This window comes from Pezoporus flaviventris, unplaced genomic scaffold, assembly GCF_033815535.1.
Source record: "Pezoporus flaviventris isolate CSIRO_AGI_PZ_B2104156 unplaced genomic scaffold, CSIRO_AGI_Pfla_v1 ptg000015l, whole genome shotgun sequence".
NCBI classification, from domain to species: domain Eukaryota; kingdom Metazoa; phylum Chordata; class Aves; order Psittaciformes; family Psittacidae; genus Pezoporus; species Pezoporus flaviventris.
The window spans coordinates 3,511,833-3,528,544 of NW_026892563.1; the positions used below are offsets into that span (position 1 = coordinate 3,511,833).

At 42.8% G+C, this 16,712-nt stretch overlaps 1 protein-coding gene across 1 annotated transcript in view; it reads left to right on the top strand.

Annotated features, from left to right (window-relative positions):
• The first annotated feature begins 322 nt into the window (after nucleotides 1-322).
• Nucleotides 323-16,712, top strand: part of SMS (spermine synthase) — a 44,833-nt gene continuing 28,443 nt past the window's right edge. Inside the window, exons 1-2 of the mRNA XM_061453265.1 lie at nucleotides 323-512; nucleotides 12,952-13,072. Coding sequence (XP_061309249.1) covers nucleotides 464-512; nucleotides 12,952-13,072 — 170 coding nt within the window. The 5' untranslated portion in view covers nucleotides 323-463. The remainder of the gene's footprint in view (nucleotides 513-12,951; nucleotides 13,073-16,712) is intronic.

The following is a 16,712-nucleotide window of genomic DNA, read 5'->3' on the forward strand; positions in this document are numbered from 1 at the left end:
GCGTGTTTTGCGGACGTACAGACCAGCCCCATGCCGGGGGCCCGAGCCGGGAGTTTGCGGCGCGGGTACTGACCACCGCATCCATCGCGGAGGGGGAGGGAAACTTAAGTACCGCAGCGGCGGCTCTCCGGAACCCACCGCACCAGGCCAGCCCCGAACAGCGGTACCAAACACCCCAACAGCTCCCCGCACAGGCTCTAGCTCCTGCCTCACTCCAGCCTCACTTCACCTCCCTCCCGCTGGACAGCGAGGCCTCCAACGGCCACTGCCCCTCCGCCCCCTGCGTCGCCACCCCCGCAGCCATTGCCCCGCCCCTCAGGCTGGGTCCCCGCCCCGCGCGGCTTGCGCCCACCCCCGTGCGGCGCGGCTGCAGCCCCCACGCACATATAGGCTCCTCCGCCGCACTGCCCGCGTTGCCGCCGCTGCCTCCTCCTCCAGGCATGGCACAGGGCTGTACCTCACTATGGCAGCAGCGCAGCACAGCACCCTGGACTTCCTGCTCGGCGCCACAGGTAACCGCCGCGGCCGTGGAGCAGAGAGAGCAGGCGGGGAGTGGGGGGGCATGTGTCTTTTACTCGCCGGTCTCTCGGCGGTGTGTCCTACCTCGCCACCGCCGAGGAAGCGGCGTGGCTGCCTGCCTGCCCGCCCGCCAGGCCCCGTGCGGGCGCCCCCTCCCCTGGGCCTTCCTCTGGCGCCGCTGCCCAGCTGTGTGCTCTGCGTGTCCCCTCAGTGTCCTCTTCCGCCGGCGGGCAGGTGCCCCCCCGGGCTCTCAGAGGCCGCCATGCCGCCGCACCCGGCCTGGGCAGGCGTGCGGCCCGCTGCGGCCTCCTGCCCCGTGTCCGCCGTGCTGCAGCCCCTCGCTGGGGGCAGCCCGGCCTGGGGTCAGGCTGCCGTGCAGGTGCCCCCGCCCCGGCTGATCGCAGCTGCGGAGTCGTCAGGGCGGGCTTTTCCCGGCGGCGGCAGAGTGAGCGGGCTGGTGGAGGTGCCGCGCTGTGGGCCCGCGGGGAGGGAGAAGGCCTGGCCATTTCCGAGTGGCCGGGCCGGGGGTCCCCGAAAAGGCAGCCCGCCTTGGCTCGGTCCTCCAGGTAGTGCAGCCCTGGCAGCGCCCTTCAGGACGGGGCGTTGAAACGGGCCCGTGCTTCCCGCAGAGGGAGGTGCGGGTGCAGCGCAAGAGTGTCTGTCATTCGGGTACTTCTCTAACCTCGTCGCAGAAGCGTGAAGGAAGTGATCAGCGATGAGATTCGGCATTGGATGAGCCATCGGCTATTTCAGAGCTTTACTCCGTAGTTATCTGTAGGGGGCATGTTCGAGCCAGAAACGGATGGAGCAACGTTTCTCGACAGCCGAGATGGGTGAAAAGGTTCAAGGGGGGCGTGGGGTGAGGGGAAGCCGCGATGGGAGCCAAAGGGGTAGGTGTGTGCCGAGCAAGGCCGCCAGCCGGGGCTGCCCTTCGCTGGGGCAGGTCCTTCCCGGAGCCCGAGTGCGGCCAGGGGTCTGACCTTATGCGTCGACCCCATTTCTCTTTATTTCCCTTCTTGAAGAGAAGGGGGTGGTTCATCCCGTCTACGGATAAAATCTGCCGATGGCTTGGTTTAAGAGAGGGGATTCTGACTCCCGGGGCTTTGCTGAGTGCTGTGCCCTTCCTGGCCTTGCTGCTCTTCCTTTTAGGAGAGCTGGGAACAAGAGACGGGGAAGGTATTAGTGGAGTTGTTACCAAGCAGCATGCTTTAGGATATTCTACTGTGTTTCATGGTGAAAGGCTTGCAGTTTCCATTTTTACAGTGAGATTTAATTTTTTTTAATAGCCACTGAAATGGTGACCTGATGACGAACAAGATAGTCCTTCCTTTTTCCTTGTACTTTATCCATGACTCATGTAGCATGAACAGAATTGGAAAACTAAACCAGTGTAGAAGCAATTTTCATAGATACCATCCAGCCCCCTCTTTGCCCGTTTAGTTCTCTGAATTATCATAGGTTCAAGGATTACATCAGTAACTGGCTTCTGCAGAAGAGTCAGGATTGCCAGAGAAAAGAGTATGTGTACTGAAAATAAGCTGCAGTTATGTTAGCTGCTCTATGTTATAAACCCTATGTCATTAATTACATAGAGACTGTGGCAATGATTGTAAGTATTGTGCTTATTAGTTTTTCTGTTCCCTTTTCTTTTACTTCTGAAATGTTTTGAAGTGTTTAGGCCTTTCTCCTGTCAAGGTGCACGTGCTAATTGGGGGTGGGGAGATGGACCAACTGTAAAAGTCTTGCTGTGTAAGTCAAAGGAGGGAAAAAGCCTTTTACCCTTAAGTTTGTTTTAGCACAGTAGACATCTTCAGTGAGACGTGAAGAAGTTTCTTCCACCCATGGCAGCTCTGAAGTTGACTTACACTTTCCATGTGGCATTTTGTCTTTTATGTAGTACTTATTACCCAAAGAACATAAGGAATTGTCTATAGAGGGGAAAATCGGTGAATGTACATTTGTAGATTGTGTAGAGGAGTTGAAGTTTAATGCTGAATCGCAGATCATCAACTAGTTGAGGTTTTTACTGTAAGTTACATGGTCAATAAAATTTCGAAGTGGTCTGTAATGCCATAAAATGATCCTGAGTAAAATGAGATGTTGTTTTGGACCCCCTGGTTCCTGAGCATAACATGTTATCTATGGCTCAGCTGAAGCTGTTTTCATCTTTGTGTTCTGGAGAATGTAGAATTTTTTAGCTTCTTGGTAAATGGGCATTCCCTGTTTCTCAAAGCATTACTTGTGTCCTCAGTTTTTGAAAAATACCTATTTTTGGTAGGTATTAATATAGTTGTTAAACTTGCCAGCTTTTAGGAAGGTAAGACTTTATTAAGGCAAGTTTGTTCAGTAGTTTGTGTTTCACTGCAGTGCATTTTACAATAACTGTATATGATTATCATGTCTTTTTCTTTAGGAATCTGCTTATATGAAAGTTGTTGCAAATGGTTGATGAAATAACTTGAATATTCTCAGCATTCGTGTTTAACACTGTAGCTATTCAATAGTCTCCTAATCTTGAAGGGAAGAAAGACTTCACTGTTACTGTCCAGCATCAAGATTGAACTTGACCATAAAGGATGGGATAGTGTTTCTGAGATGTTAATGTTCTCTTGGGATCTGTTTCTTTCTTTATGTGTTCTATTGTGTGTAGCTTGTCTTTATCCTCAGTCTTCTGATCTTCTGAAAATAAAGAGGTTGCCTTTGAATGTCAATGAGAGGACCTGAAGGACCCAGCTCCGAGTTGGGAAGATGGGGTTTTGTCACATGCTAATACTTGTGCAGCATTAGCTAGCAAGTGCTTGTGTTGCAGAATGATGTAAATTCTGGTAGGTCATTCCCACTAGCTTACTTTGTGTATGCCATGTCCCTTCAATAGCAGCACAGTTTGTAGTAAAGCTGCACAGACTGCTGTGGTGACAACATTTTGAGGCTTTGGCTCAGATGAGTGAGATGGTGGAGCAGAGAGTATTGATTACCTGAGCTGAAACAGTTACTGAAGTTCTTAGTGGACTCTCGTGTGAGTTAGCATGCAGTGAGAATGCTAGGGCTGTAGGGCAGGTAAGGCAATGCTTGGGCTTCTGAGAAAAAGAAGTGGATGTGTGTGTGCACATACCTGTGTCTTCAAATGAATGCTTTTATAAACATATGAAACATAGGAGATGGAAGAGGGAATACCTTTTGTGGTCTGAACCTCTTTAGGCCCTCTGTCAGTGGCTTTGTTCCTGTCTGCAGGATCCACTGCTCAATTCTGACACTGCATGTAGGGGAAATCTTGATGAGAAAATCAAGCCTGTCATCAGTAGGAATACATGTAAATAAAAAATGGCTACAGTGCTTGGGTCTAAATGTTGCTGGATGTAGATCATAAATTATTTTTTTATTAATGTGTGAAAGAAGAATTTAGCTGGTATCATGTGTACTGGATTTGACTTGAACTATACTTTGATTAGTGTTTTGCTGCATAACTACCCTTATTGGAAACAAACTTGATTTACAGATCTATTTCTTTTTTTTTCTTTTGGAGTCTTTTTCAAGTACTAACTGCTTTACAAGTTAATTGAAAATACATAAAATGTCTTGCCTGAAGCATTCATTAAAGGGTAAGAAAGTGTCATTAACTCTGCTGGCAATCCTGTATCTTCGACTTTTGGTTTAGCTTCAAGCAGACAAAGTGCTGTAAGGTAAAGCAGGGGTGCAAAGATGTAAATTACTCATGTTCTCAAAATCTCGATTATAAGGTGTTCTGGGTTGCTCTGCAAGAAAGAAATGTTCTTTCCATATTGATGTTTTTACCTAGGCTATCAAATTGTTAAACATTTGAATTGCATGCAGTTAAGCTAATATTTTCATTCTTGTCTTTGGTTTTGACTGGACATCTTTATGCTCTTCATAGAGCAGGACTGTAATTTTACATGGTTGTTCTTGGCTGTGCTGATCTAAACTTTGCAGGGGGAAAGAGTTGACAAGGTTTTTTTGTTCTGCATCCCTTTGGAGCTGTGTAGTTGAATTGCCTTACTTTAAGAACTAGTTAAAAACCTATCTTAAGGAGACAGCCTCCCACCAGCAGTAGTATTTAGGAGAATTAAATGATGAGGGAGGAGTGCTGTGCTGGCTCTTCCTCTTTACCATCTCTGAAGCCTCTACCTGAATTTCTACCTGTGAGCTTTCTACATGAGTTCAGCTGCTTGTGTATGGTGAGCTGTATCCTGCTGCAGTGAAGACAGTCTAATTGGTTCTGGTTTGGTTTCATAAACAGGTAATCAGCAGTTCTAGCTGTTGAGTCATGGTTCATCCTGCATGTGTGGACCGGAGAAAGCAGGTGACTGGCATTGGAAGCTTGGTGTCCCTGCAAAGTTTTTCTGTGAGTAAGTCAATCTTGTGTATGAAGGAGAAAAGTTTAAGCCAATTCTAAATACTTGACAGTTTTGAAGATTATAAATGAAAAACTCATCAGAAAAACTTTGAGTGTGTGGCTGTTGCCTAATGTACTAGAGGTGCTAGGGCTTTGTTTTGAGGAGGCAAATTGTATTTCTATGACTGGAGCTGGCTGCAGTTAGTAAAAACATATTAAGTATATTTGAATGTGTTGTGGGTGGAATGGCATCTGAGCCTTGTAGCTCAATTTGACTGGTTCTGTCAAGTATTGGATTGTCTGACGTGCTGAAACATCTGATTACACAGATAACGTGTTTGATGTGCTTATCTCTTCTTTACTATATTGATTTATGGTATGTTACTGAAATTTGCTGACTCTGACTATGGTGTGTATGTGAAGACCACATAAAGATTAAACAAGACTCAAGTAAATGTCTCTGGTATTACTCAAGTAAAGCCTGCAACTGTTATAAACCTTGGCTAAAGGTGAGTTTGCAGCTGCAGCTCAGGAGAATGGGTCTGTTTTAATTGTGCTCTTAGCAGCTTCTGTGAGTGGTGTGGTCTCAGCCTATGCTCTTGGCTGGGTTGTTTTGAGCTGAGCCCTGCAGGTCTCCACAGTCTAGTTCTGACAGGCCTGGCCCAGGAGCTAGCCTGCTGTGCGTCAGAGCACAAATGGGGCTTGTCAGGAGAGGGTAATACAGGAATTGATAGCTTTCCATTTTTAGCAGTAAGGGCTGCTGTGAACTCATTCCCTGTTTTGGTTGATTTCCTGTTTTGAAGATTGAAATGCTTTATGAATGGAACTCTGAAAATATAATTATCTGGTTCTCCAGTGTGATGTCAGGTACTCTGTGACTGCTTGCTCAGACTTGAAGAAATTGTCACCAGCAAAGGGGAGGGTTAAGAATATGGGAGATGTTTTCCATGAGGGTCTAGTTTGAGGCTGTGGAACAAATTCCTGCAAGAAATAAATACTGCTTTTGACACATCAGTATTTCCAAATTTGTGTACATATCTCTGTGTCATTGCAATAGCAGAACCCTTGGAAAGAGAGAAGTATGTATGACAGGTAGTAATCACTGCTGCTTAATAAACTTGAAGATAGTCAGGTACCAGGTGATGAAAATGCACAGGAAGCTGGTGGTATTTGGGCATGCTGAAATTCTGTTACCAAGTACATTTTCTCTTTTTACAGTTTTTTTTGTTTGTTTGGTTTTTTTTGTTGCTGGCAGAACTACAAATATTGCAAAAGGTGATAATGTTTAAAATTTGAACAGTCTTTATATGCCATTTGATGGGCTTCAGTATATACATTATTGGGAGAGACAAATTAAGTTTGTGGTGCTAAGGCATTGAAAACACATTTGTTATTAAGGCTCAAGCTGCATGTCATATGAAATATTTTTTCTGAGTGCATAAATACTCTGTAAAAGTGATATGCTGAACTTGCATATGAGAATGTTGGTTTGCCAAATGCCTTTAGTTTACCTATTTGCCTGCTGCTCAGCTCTGATAATGTGTGAGGATGAAGCGGTAACGTCTAAATCTTCCCATAGCAAAACTGAACTTCACCAAGCAGCAAGTCAGGAAGAGTCTGTGAGACTTAAATGTCTGAAAGGTAAAAGCTACTGTTTGTGGGTGGCACAGAACAGTGCGACAAACACTTCACATATCTGCCTCTAGAGAACCAAATGTTTGCTTTTGTATTAACGAACAGAGAAGTTGTGTGAAATGGAAAAACCTTTAAAAGGCTTACAGGGTCAAGTAGCAATTGGGGAGAGAAGAAAAGTTAAAAGCTCTTTTCACTAAACTTCCTTGTGATTAGTAAACAGCAATGTGTCTTAGAGAATGCCAACCACTTACTTTGTAAGACTAGACATGTTCTGGGTATTCTTTGTCCTCTGTCAGAGTTACTGGAATTGTCAGGATTTCTGATAGACTGTTGTGCATCATTCCAGCAGACAGGCATTTAAAAAGTTGTTAATTGTAATGGGATGTCACATCTTAACTATTGAGGCTGAGTTTACAGAAAACTTCATACTCACAAAACATGGGGTACACACTTTCTGCTTTTAGATGTACAATAAATTTTTGATTGTCCTAATACAAGAAATTAAATAGAGGAAGGGTTAAGGAATAACTTGTTTAATGTATTTTTTTGCCATTATGGAAGTGGGTGGAGCTGATAGGCTTATAGTTGCTAAAATTTTGAGGTTTTTATGTACAGTTATCCCTTAAAGGTGATATAAGAATCATATGCTGGTTTTGTGAAAGAACTGAAAAAGAAAAAAAAAATCTCTTTATTGGAGCTCAGAGGAGGAAGTAGGAAAAAGTGATTTTTGTTACTGAGCCTGCATCTCTGGAATTGTCTTTGCTTTTATATATGCGTGCACTTAACACTGCCTGCAGAAGTTGAAGCACAGCTATTCCTGTTTCACTGTCCATGCAGTTGCTTTTGTTTGAATTCTTGCTTAGTGTTTAATGATGTGTTGGTTTTGTACCCTGCATTTGAATTTTTGTTCTTGTATAGGAAAGGCTATGGAAAAGTGGCTGTGTAGGTCTGTTCTCTTTACATTAACTGTGGAGACTTGGGCAGAGATTTCTTATTCCATAATGAGCTGTCTTAGAAAGTGTTTGTTGCTAGTGTTATCTGAAAGACCCTATGTATTTTCTGTTACTTTAGTCACAAACTTTAGTACATTATTACTTTATTTACTAAGGTCACCATTATTACTAATCTTGGAAATTGTTTCCAAACCTGTGTTTGTCTTGAAAGTGTTTGGGTGTAGTGGATCTGGATTTATGAAGGGGTGATCATGCCTGACCCACCTGATAGTTTTTTGACCACCAGATGTTGATGTCATGGAGGAGGGAAGATCAGTAGCTGCTGTTTACTAGACTTTAGCAGGGCTTTTGACACTGTTTCCAGTAACATCTTCATGCACAAAGTGGTGCAATACAGGTTCCAGAAATCCACAGTGGGGTTGATTGGAAATGGAGTTGCTGGGCCCAGGAGGTTATGATAAGCAAACCAAGTCCACCTGGAAGCCAGTCAGTGGTAGTTACTGAAGGAGAGGTAGACAGTGTGGGCAATGCACTTCAATATCTTCATTGATAACCTGGGCACTGGGACAGAGTGAATCCTCAGCAAGGATGCAGATGACGTGAAACTGGGAAAGATGATTGCAGTGTGGGCACTCCTGGCCTACAGGAACCCAGTAAAGTTCAACCAAAGAAAATGTCAGGCGTTGCATCTGGGAAGAATGATCCTGTATACACAGACAGGATAGAGGCAGCTTTGCTTTCAGTTTAGGGATCCTTCCCCTCAACTCAGCCCTGGTGAGGCATATCTGGTGTGCTTTGTCTGTTCAGTGCAAGAGAGGGTTGGTCCTGCTTGAGTATGCCCAGTGTAGGACCATGAATGTGATTAAAGGACTGGAGTACCTGTCATGAGAGGCTGGATTAGCTGGGACTCATCAGTGTGGAGTAGAGAAGACTCGGGGGCATCTTTTTCATACAGTATAATTTAGAAAAGTCTCTTAAAATTGAGTCCAGCCATTAACCTAATGCTAGCAAGTCTACCACTAAACCACGTCTCTAAGTGACATGTCAAATTATATAAAAAGTCAACAGATAACTGGTGGGGGGACTAGAGAAGGTGGATCTGAACTTTTCTTAGTGATGCCCTGTGTGACAGGACAAGAGGTAGTGGGCAGAAATTGAAACACATGGAACTTGATCTGAACATAAGAAAACTCTTTAATTGTGAGAGTGGCTGAACACAGGAATAGCTCACCCACAGATGTAGTGGAGTCTGTCTATGGAGATAGCAAAACCATGACTGCTTGTGGCCCTAAGCAACCTGCTGTCATTGATCCTGTTCTGAACAGGGGGTTGGATGAGACAATCTCCAGAGGTCACTTCTAACATCTGCTGTTCTGTAGTAACTACCTGACCTGCCTGTGCCAGCACAGAACAATCTGTACACAATTCTGTACACAGATTTGACTTTAAGTAGAAAAATCAGACCTCAGGTGAGCTACAGGTTTGGCTTGCTCAGGGGGTATGGTCATGTCATTGACTTAAGCACTCCTTTTCATGTCAGCATTGACATGATACATGACTGAGTTGGGTTTGAATGCTTCCCACACCACCTTCCTACCCTCTGTCAAGTCTGATGTGTGAGTATAAAGGCAGGAATGAGCGAGGGTAGGTAGGAATGCTTTGTTTGGTGACCATGCAGTTTTAGCTTGGCATCAGTCAATACAGGAAAACATGAGTTCAGTCCCTAGTTGGTTGGATCCTTTGGGGACAGGGTGGCGGGAAGCTGTAGAGTGTGTATGGGAAGGGAAGGAAAGGAAGAGGTGGGTCGCATTAACTTGTGCGGGATGTTGGAAGAGAGAAGAGGTGATTAATGCAAAGGGAAGGTAGAGTATTTATCTAGCTAAAAGGGGAAAACTTATGTGTTCAGAAATGGTGCAAATATTGTGCTAAAGACTTGTAGTGTGTCGCAGAGATTTTTCTCATGGGTCTTTTGTGTGTATTCTTCTTGGAAATCTGAACTGGTAGAGAGGTGACGATGGTGCAGGGAAAGATTGAGGGTTAAATTCTCCTGTTGGTAGCTGTGTATTTTGAATACTTTGAGAGCTCTTCCTGATTCATGATTGGTTTACCCATAATTTCTGAAAGAACACTTGGATGTACTGCATGATTTATATTGACTGTGGTGATGCACTTGCTCCTGTGGCACAATATTTGATTTGCCTGTGTTCACTGTCTAGCTGGAAGTCCTCAGAGGAGGAGAGTGGGGATATTCTATAGAAACTCCTCAGGAAAAAGCAGCCTTCTATTCTTAACCTACTGTAATAGAGAACAATGAAATGGACTAAGTGCACAGGGGTACTTGGTCTGTTTCCTCATGGATGGGTGAAGAGTAATGACTTTCTACCTGCTGTCCTTTTTTTTTTTTTTAAAGCCTCATCCAATGCATTATTTATTCTATGTATAAGTTAAGATGATGAGGGTGCAAATTGATTGAAAGGACTAATGTTAGTGTAGATTTCTGCTTCCTGATTTTTTTTTTTTGTGCTCTCCAAGTTGACAAGGACAAAACAAAGGATTCTACTTGCATGTCGGGGGGGTTCTGACAGCGGTCTTCCAAACTTAATACCTGTGAGGTATGTGTTGCTAAAGCCAGTTTTGTGTTTGCATCTGTTAATATGTTAGGCAAAAACTAGTGTCTTTGTCTTGGAGTAAGAAAAGCAGGGGCTTCAGGGTGTGCTTTCATTCTTGAGGTGTGGGTTTATTTTCCTGTTGAAGGAAAATTCTAGTTCTGGAGGTTTTTTTCATTATAAGGATTGAGATACAGTATTGGCATTGGAAGAAAGTCTCAGATTAGTCTGTGAATGAGAAGAACCCCTGTACACCTATAAGCCCAGCTGCTGTATTTCCAATAAATGGAGGGAGGCATTGTGAATGGCCTATCTTGACTCTGGTGGGCTCGGTGCCAGAGCAGTTGGGTGTGCTGTTGCAGCTGACTGGAGGCCCAGCCTCCTGCTGCTCTCATCTTCAACTGCCCTGTGACTTCACCTGGCTGTAAATTAAACTCTTCTCAGGTGTGTTCCCTTCATTGCTTGTATCTGACACCCTCCCATCTTATCTCTGTATCTTTCCCTTTCCTGTGAGGTTTTTTTTTTTGAAGATTTGGAGTTGACAGATAGCATTCATGTGTGAAAATTTTGCATTTGTACAACACAATAACTTGGTATAGTAAAACAAATAATTTAAACAGCTCTGAACTGAAACATAAAAGTCATTCAGGTTGCTGTTGACTATTAGCATATTCTGCATTTTGGCTTCTAATGTATGCTAACTTTTCAGTGTATTCTTAATGAAGCAGTTCACTTGACACTACCCTTCACCTTTCCCTATTGAAAGTGTAGCTGCAAAGGGAAGAATTTGTCAAATGCAGAAGCATATAGAAGTGCTTTGTGTTCTAGTGTTTTATTGTTATATTCCCAGTTCCTAGAGGAAAGGATTCAAAATCAGGAAGAAAAACTTGAAGTCAGAAACTGAGTGAATATTTTCAAATGAGAGCTAATCTGTTCCCATAGTTTACTAAGATTTTGTCAATCCTCTGGTATCAGGAGGTCTTAAACTAGAATGTTTTTGGAGATAGTGAGGCTCAGTAGCGGATTACTGAGCTCAGTGTTGGAGTATCCTGCAAAACTAGCCAGTGTTGTGCATGAAGCTGGACTGGATGCTTACTGTAACTCTGGACTTTGAGCTGCATTTGTGTTCACAGATGACTGTCAAATAATAGCTTCTTCACTGCTAAAATTTTAGAGGAATATTTGCAACCACTGCAAATCATCTCATCAAGAGTGCTGGGATTCCAAAATTGCTTGGTTTTACTGGGCATTAACGCTTGAGAAGTATGTATCTCTCAAATCTTACACACAATGGTTTTGTTTCTGTTCTCAAGTTGAAACTCTGGGCCTTTTCATGCCTTCTGGCAAGTAATTATCAAATCCTTCTAACAGTATTTCATGCTTGGCAACCAGCGTTGATTAGTTTGTTCCTGAATAACAAAAAATTAAGCACTGTCTGAATTAACATTTTGGTGTGGATTCAAAGGTGTTGATACTGTTCTAATCATCATTGGTTATTTTTTTCTTATCAGTGATTGATAATGCATATCTGAGCTTGGAGTGAGGTGGTGGCAAGTGGATTTTGGTGAGAGATTGTTGAAATGTCCTGATGCCTTGAGGCAACCATTGATGCCTCAAACATTTTTAAAAGGAGTCTCCAACTTTGGGGAATTAATTATCCCTCTGAGGCAAATCTTGTGTGGTGTAACCAAAAGGAGATATGATGGAAGAGTATGTTTATTAATTTCCTAAAGCTAACCACATAATAGGAAGAACTCAGTCAAGCTTCTGCCTGACTGCTTAGCAAAGAAATCTGCTAAATTATGAGCAGCTTGTGAGGGATTAGTATGTTATGGAGCAGAAAAATATCAGTGATGATTTGTCCTGCAGTCTCTGCCAAGATATACCTAGCAGAAATCCTTGAAGCTGTTGAAAGCAGATGGGCTAAATGTGGTATAAGCACTTCAGTTCTTCAGGATCTGTTCTCCATCTTGCTACTTAAATATCTTGTAAGAGCTGCAGAAGTGAAGTGATTGGGGAGTTAGTTGCATACTAGTTCAGTTTGAGGTTTGGGCTAATTTTCTGGTTTGGAATAGTATAGTAAGCATTATTATACTGAGTTGTTTGTTTTTGGTTTGGTTTTGTTTGTTTGGTTTTTGTTTAATGTGCTAGTGACATTAAGGGAAGGAAATGAATATGGGTTTTATAAAAGATGAGGGAGAAGGTAATGGAGTGTGACAAGGAAAGCAAATGCCAAGCAGGAAGAGGGGATCACATGCTTGAAGTGACAAAATTTCTTTGTGAATGTACTGACCCCAAAAGGGGGACTGCAAGTTTAGGGGGACATTTCTTTGTGAATGTACCCCCCAAAAAAGGGGACTGATGCAAGTTTAAAGTGAGCAGTGCAAAGTTGCAGAGACTGGAAACTAGAATTGTGGCCCTATTTCTTTTACACTTTTGATGTCCCAGAACCACTTGGCTTCATTGTGGGTAGGATAGTTTGCCCTGTCTAGTTTTTCAGTGCCTTTCAGAAAAATGTCTAGCTGTAGGACATGGCAACGCAAATCGTTCATCAGTGCAGTGTTTCCTTCTGGGATTGTTGTTTCCAAGTGATTAAAAAATAATTACATGAGTAGGGCCATGCCTGGACTGTGATACGGTAGGTGACAAATTGTAGCCATAGTTAAAGTACTGTTCTATCAAAATAATAGAAAACTTCCCTGAGGAGTATCTCTAGGGATGGGGGAGGAGAGGTACATGAAAGCTATTGTTCAGGTGGAACTCAAAAGTACAGCAGGCTGCCAGTAAAAACTGGACATTTAAAAAAAACCAAACAACAACAAAAAACAAAACTGACTTGAATGGAAAATCCTTACTGATATTTTTTTTCTTTTCCTCAATCATGCAGCTGATTGCAATGCTGTTCTTAAAGCTCTACAGCCCATTTTTCAGGAGCAGGGAATGACAGAAACAGTTCATAACTGGGAAGACCATGGCTATTTAGCAACCTACATCAAGAAAAATGGCAGGTGAGTGGATTTTCTTTTTTTTTTTTTCTTCTATAGATTGTCCCCTCTGTCCTCATTTACAGGTAATTATTTCTCCCTGTGTTGGATTTCCTTCTGAGGTGCAGGTAGGGCAAGCTATTATTTTACCAGCCTTGTGTATAAAGTGACTGAAATAAGGCAGAATGCCGTTGATACTCTAGCCTCTATCATCTTATAGTTTGTGTACTAGAATAGTTGAATTGGTTGGTCTGGGCTGTACTGATGCAGTAGCATTGTTTGATGTCTTGGTCTCAGGGCCAGTCCTTCCAGATGCAGGATAGCTCAAGTCAGTTGAAAGTATTTGTAATTCTTTTGTTAATTGAGTATGTCTAAATTCAATCCTAACCGCAGCATGTGAATAATAAAAAAGTTTCTGTCCCTGTCTTTTGAATATGCTTTTTAAACACTTTATATGCTTCACTTGCGCACTGTCGCCCATTGCATCTTTGTAGGTAAGGTTAGGAAATGTGAGTTAGATGAATGGACACTGAAGTGGATCAGAAATTCTCTGAATGGCAGAGTTCAGAGGATTGCAATATGCAGATTAGAAGCCAGTTGGAGGCCTGTAGTCAGTGGTGTTCCCCAGGTCTGGTCTTATTCAACTTGTTTATCAGAGACCTGGGTGAAGGGCTGCAAGTTTACTGATATGAAGCTGGGAGAAGTGGCTGATGCACCTGGAGGCTGTGCTGTTGTTCAGCAGGACCTCAGTAGGCTGGAGAATTAGGCAAAGAGAAACCAATGAGGTTCAACAAGGGTAAGTGTAGGGTACTATACCTGGGGAGGAAGAACCAACCACAAGCACCAGTACAGGTTGAGGGCTGACCTACTAGAGAGCGATTCAGCTTGGAAGGACCTGGGAGTGTTGGTAGATAAGTTAACTATGAGCCAGCAGTGTGCCCTTGTGGTCAGGAGGGCCGACAGTATACTAGAGTGCATTGGGAGGAGTGTGGCCAGCAGATTGAGGGAGGTGATCCTCCCCCTCTACATAACCCTGGAGAGGCTGCATCTGGAGTACTGTGTCCAGTTCTGGACCCCTCAGTACAAGAAAGACAAGGAGCTACTGGAGAGGGTCTGGTGGAGGGCCACAAGGGTGATCATGGATCTGGAGCATCTCTTTATAAGGAAAGATTGCAGGAGCTGGGCCTCTTTAGTCTAGAGAAGCGACTACCAAAAAGGGACCTTATTAATGCATATGACTATCTCAAAGGTAAGTGCCAAGAGGATGGTACCAGACTCCTTACAGTGATACCCAGGCCAAGGAGCAGTGGCCATAAACTAAAACACAAGATGTTTCAACCTCAACATGAAGAACTTTATTTAATGTTGACAGTGGCAGAGCACTGGAACAGGCTGCCCAGTGATGTTGTGGAGTTTCCCTCTCTGGAGACATTCAAAGCCTGCCTGGATATGTTCCTGTGTAACCTGCTGTAGGTGGCCCTGCCTTGTCAGGGAGGTTGGATTAGATGATTCCAAGAGGTCCCTCCCAGTGCTAACAATTCTGTGAATCTATGAAATTCTCAAGCAGCTATTGAAGTAACTAACAGCATGACAAAGGTGGTTAGTGTCATTAGTGACGCATAAGCAGAATCTGCAGGGATAAATAGGTAAGCAAAGCCACATTAGCTTTATTCCCTGAAGATGCTTTACAGTGTCAGGGTTAGTGAATTATGGGCACATATATTTGGCCTGTTTGTTATTAAGTACTGTAATTTTATTGCACTTCATTTGTTTCCATTTAGTCAGTTATTTGTTCCTGACATCCATTGTGGTAGTCACTGCTTTTGGTTTGTGGGTTTTTTTTGTGGGTGTGTGTTTTTTTTTTTTTTAAATCTCAACATACTTTGTTCTTCAGGGTTGGAGTTAGCCAACAAATTGACATTTATTTCAGTTAAGTATCTCATTCGGTCATACTCCGAACGTATGAGAATTGTGCAAGGATTTTTAAGTTCTTTCTTAAATGAGAGAACCAGTATCTCTGAAAGGATAGCTCAGATTATAGGCAGGTGTGTTGCCTGCTAAAATTTGTCTGTTTACTGCATGTGAACATATTTGTATGTACAGCTCTCTGTATTGTATTTAAAGTAGTGTAGACCACCAATATTGTAAACTTGGGGCCTGACTTGACTGGTATCAGCTTACTTGTTACCTTTAGTACGAAGTTTGTAACTTTTATTGTCATGCTCCAATGAAGTTCTTGAGCCATTTCAGTTAGCTTTTCAAATGTGATACTATCTTTTTCTGATTAAAATTACTTGCTTGTTTTGTTTTCTTTTTTAATGCTTGATAGGCTTAGAAAAACCTGCTTTTCCTTTTTTTTTTTTGGTACAGTCTTTCTTTCTCTGTCTTTATGTGTGCTTTTACATTTTTCCTGAATAATTTGCTCAAGATTCCTGTTTTGGATAACCTTTTATCTGTGAAAATATAGCAAAAGGTGGTAACTTATTCCTCTTTTGTCTTTCCTCTGTACTGGTTTAAGCTTGTATTTACTCCTGAAAATATAACATCAAATATACATGAATTCTGAACAATTAAAAGGTAAAATATTTAAAAGTAAAAAGGACTTAAAAGATTTAAAGGTTGGCTTTCTTTGATTACATGACATCATTTTGCTTTCCAGTGTTTCCTTGAGTTTGAAAGTGACATGAGATGTGAATCCTCAAATTTGCTTTCCTTTTTGCAGTCTTATCTGATCATTCCTGTGTTGGAAAGCAGTCTCCTCTAAAGGAGCAGTTTCCAGAGTTAAATTACCTGTGTTCTGAACTTTCTAGAAAAGATGTCTGTGGTATAAACTTTCCAGAAGATAACTGAACTGGCATCTAGAAGCATCTCTAAGGGCCTTGCAAAACTCTGGATTTTAAAGTATTATTTCTCTTACTACACTGCCAGTTGAAAATACTTGTTGCTCCAGATTCCACTGTCTTCCTCAAGTGCTAGTGTATAATAACAATTAATGTTTGAAGGGGGAGAGGAGTATGTAAGAGTTGATGTTTGTGTAGCAGAGGTGGGGAAGACTTCGTGGGAAAGGTAAACCTGTGTCCTGGTGTACATTGTGGTCATTGTGGCAGAAGTAAGTTGGTCAAGTCAGTTTTCCCACGGTAAAGCAGAGCCCTGGAGGGGGATATCCTAGATGCTCTTGAGTATAAGCTTGGGAATTCAACATGCGGGAGAACTATACAGTCTCCAGTCAGTTTTTTGTTTGTGGGTTTGTTTTTTTTTTTATGCTTTTCAAAACTGTCCTCGAGTAGATAGCATGGGGGGAGGGGTAGAGAAAATGAGATTCTGTTTCCAGGAAGCCATGTGTAATTAGCTTTAGCAATTGCTTAGTACCCATTCTGATTTTTAAATGGGTTCTTTCCTGTGTGTTTTGTTGATCTTGTGTCTTTCAGCAGGTAGACACTTTGAATCATTCAGCTGTTCACTACTGTTAAATGCAACTGAAACTTTTGCACCAGAGGATAGTTCATAGTATTCTTGCTGTTGTGGGAAGGTGAAGATAAAAGAGATGGGCCTAGTGGTCTTCCTGCAAGGAAATAATTGATGGTCTGTTATGCTGGGTCTTGGTTACCTCTTGCCTCTGTTCACTGAGCAAGGGCAAGCACTCGGGCATCTATACTGCTGCAGA